At 29.3% G+C, this 8,361-nt stretch overlaps 1 protein-coding gene across 1 annotated transcript; it reads right to left on the reverse strand.

Moving 5' to 3' along the window:
• Positions 1-221: 221 nt before the first annotated feature.
• LOC121175073 (uncharacterized) lies at positions 222-8,295 on the reverse strand. The gene is made up of 2 exons (XM_041016664.1): positions 8,169-8,295; positions 222-3,701 (listed from the first exon to the last, which is right to left on the reverse strand). The coding sequence occupies exon 2, from the start codon at positions 1,857-1,859 to the stop codon at positions 348-350; it is 1,512 nt and encodes a 503-aa protein (XP_040872598.1). The 5' UTR covers positions 1,860-3,701; positions 8,169-8,295; the 3' UTR covers positions 222-347.
• Positions 8,296-8,361: the final 66 nt, after the last annotated feature.

An 8,361-nucleotide genomic window follows, 5' to 3' on the forward strand; every position in this document is an offset into this window, starting at 1 on the left:
TGCTCATCCAGGGATCCACTATATATCAGGATGTCATCAAAGAAGACGATGACAAACTGCCGCAAATATGGCCGGAATATGGTGTTCATAGTCGCCTGAAATGACGACGGCGCATTGTAGAGCCCAAAGGGCATTACCTTAAATTCGTAATGCCCATGGTGCGTGCGAAATGCGGTCTTTGGAATATTGGCTGAATGCATGCGGATTTGATGGTAACCACTAAGCAAATCAAGTTTTGAGAAGCATCGCGCACCTCCAAGCTCATCGAGAAGCTCATCAATGGTGGGGATAGGAAATCTATCCTTCACCGTAACTGAATTCAGAGCCCTGTAGTCTACGCAGAAGCGTCATGATCCATCTTGTTTCCTGACCAACAAGACTGGGGACGAGAAAGGACTCGTACTGGGTTGAATTAACCCTTTCTGAAGCATCAACTCCACCTGAAGCTCAATTTCACGTTTTTGAAAATGGGGATACCTGTACGGACGCACATTCACAGGGGAAGAGTGGGGAAGGAGATGAATGTGATGGTCCGTCTCTCTGGGTGGTGGCAACGAATGTGGTTCCTGGAACAGAGAAGCAAAGTGGGTCAAGAGATCTTTAATTGCAGAAGGGACCTGGGTAGGTGTTTGTTGAGGAGTTTCTGACGATGTCATAGAAACATGCAAGTAGAGAGCATCTTCATGCCGGCGACAAAACCGACGAAATTGAGGAAGGGTAAGCATGTGCAAGCTTGCGTCCCTGTCGCCATTCAATTGTACCAAACGTCCCTCATGAAAGAATTGCATACATAAGGTCGTATAATCCGTTAGGATGGGCCCCAAGGATTTGAGCCATTGAACTCCTAGGACAACGTTGGCTCCGGCAATAGGAAGCACATACAAATCAACTGTGAATTGGGCTCCCTGAATTGTGATGGAGACACGTGGGCACATGTGACTGCAGACCAAGTGTTGACCGTTGCCGATCATGACCCGTAATGGAGGTATGTCTTGACATGGTAACCGCAATTGCGTGACCAGCTGCTCTTGTATAAAACTATGAGTGTTGCCGCCGTCAACAAGGAGGATGATGTGGTGGTCTGAAATGATGCCCACCAAATGCAGCATTTCAGGGGCTACATTACCCGCAAGAGTGTTAAGGCTAATTTGGGCCGGGTTGATATCGGGTGGATCAGGTGGGTCAGGGTCCGGGTCAGCTGGGTTTAAATTGGGTAGAGGAGGGTCGTCTTCAGCAGCTATGATCAGAAAAACCCTAGAGGCACATTTGTGTCCTCTGTGGTATTTTTCGTCACACGAAAAACACAGACCACGTTCCCAGCGAGAAGCGACCTCTTCCGGGGATAGACGTTTCACGGGAGGTGGGGTACGCGGCGGGGCAGTGAGTAAGGGTGCAGGCGCGGTTGAAATTGGGGTGGGGAAGAAAGATTTGGGTGAGGGAGTGGGAGGGGAAGGGCGGATGAAAGGGCGTTGGGTCGTAGGTGCAGGGTTCCTGGGTTTAGGCGGAAGGCGGTGGTCCAGAAACTTCTCCTTCTGAAGTTTCGCAAGGCCCGCCGCCTGGGCTAAGGTGAGTGGTTGCATTGCCTGGACGTCACGGCGGATGTCAGGGGACAATCCAGAAACAAAGCAGCTGAGAAGGAAGGGCGGTGGAAGCCCGACGACACGAGTTGCGAGGTCCTCAAATTCTGCAAGGTAATCCCCTACGGTCCCCTTCTGTGTGAGCTTGAAGAGGGCCCCTGTGGGGTCCTCATATTGTGACTGAGCAAATCTAGCGTGTAGTGCTTGCAGGAAAACCGGCCAAGACGTAAGTTGCCCATTGCTGGTCATCCATTGGAACCAAGCAAGGGCACGTCCATCCATGGCAAAGGATGCAATGGTCAAGCGGTCTTGAAAGGGGGTGCTGTGATATTAAAAAAACTGGTTTATTTTAAAAATCCAGCCGTTTGGATCTGTGCCATCAAACCGGGGCACATCTAATTTCATTTTATGTGTGGTTGCAGGGGATGGGCTACGGAGGGGAGGGTTGGTGGAATCGAAGGGAGAATAAGAGGGTGAAGGTTGGGACGGAGGTAGACGATGAAGCAACTCATCGATTTTGGTGGTGAGTGAGAGATGTTGTTGAGCAAGAAGAAGCAAAACATCTTCAAGCTTGGTGATTGACCCAGGAGGGTCCGAGGCGGACATGGCAACGAGAGCACCAATTTGTTAGGGAAAAAGCTAAGGCTGGGCTTCGAGGGCCAGCTACCTCCAGAATAACGAGGGAGAAAAGGAAACAAAAGTAATTGTGGGCAAAATTATTCATATTCATTGCTTGTTATTTACAATCCTATATATAGCATTCCTGATAACATAATTGATGGCATTCGTACAAGGAATATTACGAAAGATTGCGAAATATCAAATTGGATCAAATTGGTTATGTTGTGTCTGAAGGAACGAGACAAGCATTCCCCAAGCAACATTTTCCTAACTCTGCATTTGCCCAAACTGCCCACTGACTCAAGCGTAATCTCGAAGGTACGAAGGCCTCATAATCTTTCTCTTAGATTTTTCCTCTTTTTGCACCCCTGTATTGCTGCTTGCAGCTGATGTCTCCTTGTTACTTGTTTCTGCTGGTCTATCAACAAACGTCCTGTACATCTACGAATCGTGCGAAGCCAAAACGATTTCCATGTTTATCCCTCTTCGCCGGAATAAACACCTCTTGAATTTCCCAGTAGCTTTGAAAAATTTCCCACGTATCTTTGGCATTGAAAGAATCTGGAAAATTAGATAAAAACAGAGTGCTTGTGTTCGAGTTGTCATTTGTAGCCTGCTTGTGACTGCTACTAACTACATCCAGGATGTTCTTGTGGAATCTTGATTTTTTTTCCTAGTTTTTTCCTTGTGACATTTGTCCGATGTTTTTCCATCACTCTCTTATCAACTACAACTCTGATTAGGACTAAAGATAAAGAAGCTATGCTAGATGTGTCGGTTCTGATGCATTTCGGTTATTCACACAAATAAGTTTTACAGCAAGTTTCTTAAGTACAAAAATTATGGAAGCCCCTCATTGAGAGAGTAAAAGGTTATCATGAATTTAAAAAGACAATTAGCATCATTAGCCTACACTAGTTGTATAAACACAAACATCCTTTAATCAAACTTACAAGTAGTCGGAAAATAAAAATTGCATATACATTATATTTTATTATAAAAGTTGTTAAAAACCCCATTTTCTAAGACTCCTCCTTGAGATTTTTGTTCAATACTCCAAGCTTTGATTTCTAAACTTAAAACTTTGCTTTGGTAAAGGGTTTTGTTGTAATGTTTGCAATATCAATATTTTTTTAATTGCAGAGCTCTAAGATGGTTTCCTTTGATTTCTTTGGTTCTCCTATAGAACTATACTTCACTTTGATGTGTTTAGTCCTTCCATTTTGAATAGGATTATTTGTTATGACAAAAGCTGACTTGTTTCCCATTTAAATAGCAGTCAATGCATTTTGAATTTGGCAAACATCTAATCAAATCTTCCTTAGATAAATGTTCTTGTAGCACTCTTTCACGGGTTAAATCAGATCATAGCCTAACTTTTGTGCAGTTTCAGAAAACTGAAAAGGTTTTTGCTTCACCTTTTATGTTTCTAAAAATTTGGACTTCCCATACTGACTGTTAGAGACTGCAGGTTTCAGAGGTCTGGAATAAGGAGGTTGTTGGCTGCCCCATGTATGTGTTGAGCCACAAATTAAAATGTTAGAAAGCTGAACAAAAAAGGCTAGAACATATTAGTGTTATTATTATTTATTTTACCTTAGTTTTAGTTTTATTTTCATTCCTTACTATTTTTCAAAAGTTACTTATAAAAATAATTGTATGTTTCTAACATTAAATATTATTTTTATGTATTTATTAACTTATTAAAGATGTCACCAATTATTTGTATTTATTATTAATCTTTAATATAATATTAACTATTACATTCTATTTTTTCTTTGTAATAATAATTATATTATTACATCTATTTCAAATTAATAATATTTAATTGATGTTTATTATTCTTTATGGTCTAAATGTATAAGGATATTAAGTTATAACTTCTTATGATTGACCTTTATAAAAAATTGTTGTATTATTATTGTTATTATTATCATTATTCTTATTATTGTGTAATATTTATTATCAATTTAATTATTTAAATTATTTATTGTAAGTTTTATCATATATTTCAAAAATAAAAATATTTTTTTAAAATTAATTGTGTTAATGATAATTGTTAAATTATTTACATTGATAACTTATATTTTAAAGAAAATAAATTATTCAATTGATAGTTAAAAATTATCATTCATATAATTCGACAATTGATTTGAGTAGGAAAAATAAAAATTTGTAATGAAATTATTCAAAATATGATTGATAAAAAAATTAAAATTGTCACAATAATAGAATCTCTTCATGTTTTGTTGAGCAAATATAATGTAAAAGTAAGATTTACAATACAGTAGTTATAGAAGAAAAAACATGAAACATATATAAAAATCTGAACAATAATAATAATAATTAAAACATATAATAACATAACACTAAAATGAAGAAGAAAGAACAATCGAAGCAATTCTTGCAAAGCAGAAAGAAAAAAAAATAATGAAAGACAAAGAAAAAAATGGTTCATGTAACAACTTTTTAATAAAAGCATAACATTGATCAACAAAAAATATTTTAAGAAATAATTAGTCCTAAAATCAAAATATAAATAAAAAACAATATAAATAAAAATTTAAACAATTTTTTTTTTATCAATGATGAATATAGATCCACATTATACTTTATTAATCTAAAAGATAAATTTTGATTTTTGATGATGATCGATAACATGTTCAAAGTATCATTTCATACATATAAATGAACAATAAAAGAAATTATGATATCATATCAAAACATAAATTAACATAACAATAAAATTAAGATAAAAAAACAACAAGGGTGATATTTGAGAAGAAAAAATAATGATAAAAGACAAAGAGTAACATATACCTTATCAAATATGGTACCCAATTTTCACTTGTCATTCCTTATAAAATGTATTTGATAAATTATTCATAAAATAAATTTTTAATAAAAATATGATATTGATTCAAATGTACATTCAATATCGCAAAAATCATTAAAAAAAGTTAGACTCAAAATCAAAATATAAATATAAATAACACTAAAATAAAAATTTAAACAAATGATTTTTTTATCAATTATGAATATAGATCCACATTTTACCTTACCGATTTAAAAGAGTTAAATTCTCAATTTTAATGATGATCAATAACACATTTAAATATAATTTTTATACATAAAAATAAAAATAAAGAATGAAAGAAATCATATTATAATAATGAATAAAAAAGGAAATAGAAAGCATACTAAAAAGAAATTGTGTGGATATTTACAATCCTTTAAAGTAGAATTTATATAAAAATGAAATCATCAATTTGATAATGAACATGAAGATGATAATGCAATTTTAATTATAATCAATTACTATAAACATTATTAACTTTAAAAATAATTTCATTATTAAAAGCTTTAAATAATAGTAAATTTTTATAAAGAATCAACTGAAAAAAGCAAGAAACAAATAATATATTATATTATTTTAACATATAATAATAATGTCTATTACTTTATTATATATAAAAATAATAACGTCTTAGACAATTTTAATATATATATATATATATATATATATATATATATATATTATTTTACCGTATATAATATTATAAATGTTTTTAGTTGTTTTGTGAAATATATACTTTAATGTATCTTAAATTTTTTAAAAATAAAATTAAGCTTAGTGAAATATTTTTTAATTTACTATTAATGTGATAATTATTATTTAAAATAGTATCAAAATTATATAAATAGTGCTAATACATTTAAATGACCATGGATAAACTTAATTAAAATTATATTTGACAAATATGTTAACTTAGAGCTTGAATTTATTTATTTATTTTACATAAAATTCAATCTTAAAACTCATTCATGTATATATAATGGTTTCATATTAATCTTATTTAATATGATTCAATAATATTTTAATACATATAACTATTAAGTCGTTAGCAAGTATATCAATTTGTTACAAATAGTAAAGTTAAAATGAAAGTCTAGTATCAAATCCAGGTGAACTTTGTTTGTAATGTATATTCAATTTGCAAGCAAGCAAGAGATAATTAATAGATAAGAAGCAAGAAAGAATTTGAATGTAAAAAGACAAGAGTAATAACATATTGGTATTCATTGAATAACTTCAATGTGGTATTAAAATAATCTAATCTATCATTTATTTACATGTATCTAATTAGTTCTAATCTAAATAATTAACATTGAATATAACTATTAATAACTTTATATGTAAATATATATGTATATATCTAATTTTTAGATTTTTTATTTTCATATTATATTATATTATTTTATAACTTTAAAGTCATGAATTTAATTTATTATTTTTTTAGAAATATATTTTAAAGTGACTGATTATAAAAATAAATAAATTTATGCATAGATAGTAATATTAAATTAGTGTAAACTTTTAGATTTATTTTATTTAATAATTTTTCCTTCATATTAATTAAATATGTAAAATTAAATATTGCAAATAATTTAATTTTTTTATTAATATGAGAAATTATTGATTTTATTAAAATATACTAAGGGTTACTAATGAGTGTTACTTTTAATTAATACTGTGACACTGGAATGTTTAGATCTAATATGTTGGAGTCATTTGTCAAAATAAGAACATCTAACACTTTTCTATGTACAATTAGAAAAGAGTTATTAATTTTTTTTTCAAATTATCAAAATATAATATACAAATCTCTTTAATTTTATTTTATATCACTTTATATGTTTTTATTTTGAATAGTTTACAATTTTTATTTATATTTTACCAATTTATAATTAAATTTCATAAACTAATATCTAAATCTTTTACGTAATTATTTTAATTTTATTTTAATGTACTGATTATTTTTACTCTAATTATTTGCGTAAAACTAAAAATATTTATATATTAATTATTTTTTATTTTTAGTTAAATTTTTTTGATAATTTGAAAAATAATAAATCTTGACTAATGATCCATAGAAAATAATGTTAATATAGTTAATTAAACCAAACAAGTGTTTTACTACCTTTACTATAAATAATTTTACGTAAATAATTAGAGTAAAAATAATTTATATATTAAAATCAATTTACAAAAAAATTATGTACAAATTTTCATATTAATTTATGATATTTAATTATATATTGGTACCATAAAAATAAAAATATTTAAACTATTCAAAATAAAAATTAAAAATATTTATATATTAAAAAATGAATTTAAAAATGTTGATAATTTGAATAAAAATACTCTTGTCTAATAATAGATGAAAAATAATATTAATGTATTTAACTAAACAAAACAAATGTATTAGCGATTTATTGTTTTGTTTATGAATAAAAAGTTAATAGCTAGTTCAAAATAAGATCCTGGTCAATATCAAGATGTCACATTAAAGTTAACATTTCACTCTGGATAATCAAGATACAAAACGAGTAAAATTACAATTTAACCTGTTATAAAAGGTACTCCTTCTATTTTTATTTTAATTGCTAGATTTTTTTAAATAAAATATTTTTATTTATTCATCATCTACAAAGTTAATGATCACATTAATTATATTTTACTTATTTTTTATTTTATAATTAATTTACCTATGCATTTATTTGTGAAGTCGAAAAAAAAAGAGATAAAATAAGAAACTTTACAACCATTTTATCATATTCAAAAAACTTTATTGTATTTTTTTATTAAAACATAAAAACTTTAAAAATAACATGAAAAGGAATGGAGAGAATATAAATATAAGTATCATCAATAATAACTCTAAATTAGTGGTAATTGATATTAAAAATTTAAATAAATTATAAATAATTTTTATTTGTATTACTATTAAAGCCACAAGTAACAAATAATAGAAATTAAGATAATATTATAAAATTTATTTAAAATATCATTATGAATAAGTTGATTAATAAATACAATATAAAAAATCATATATATAAACAAATATTATATATAATCTTCAATCAAATGTGAATTGAATAAAAATAACAGTAATAGGGAATACAAACCTGATTTTACGCCACCAAGTTTATTCAAAATTTGGATCAGTTCCCTTTATGCTACTTGTGAATTGTTGGGATGAGTGAAGGACAACTCAAATGAATAAAATGACAAAAGAAATGATGATTCTATAGGCTAAGATTTTGAAATTCATTTAGCAACAACTTTTGTCTTTTTCTGGGAGGTGGTTGCATCATTTTT

The sequence above is a fragment of the Glycine max genome, chromosome 6, assembly GCF_000004515.6.
Source record: "Glycine max cultivar Williams 82 chromosome 6, Glycine_max_v4.0, whole genome shotgun sequence".
In the NCBI taxonomy this organism is placed as follows: domain Eukaryota; kingdom Viridiplantae; phylum Streptophyta; class Magnoliopsida; order Fabales; family Fabaceae; genus Glycine; species Glycine max.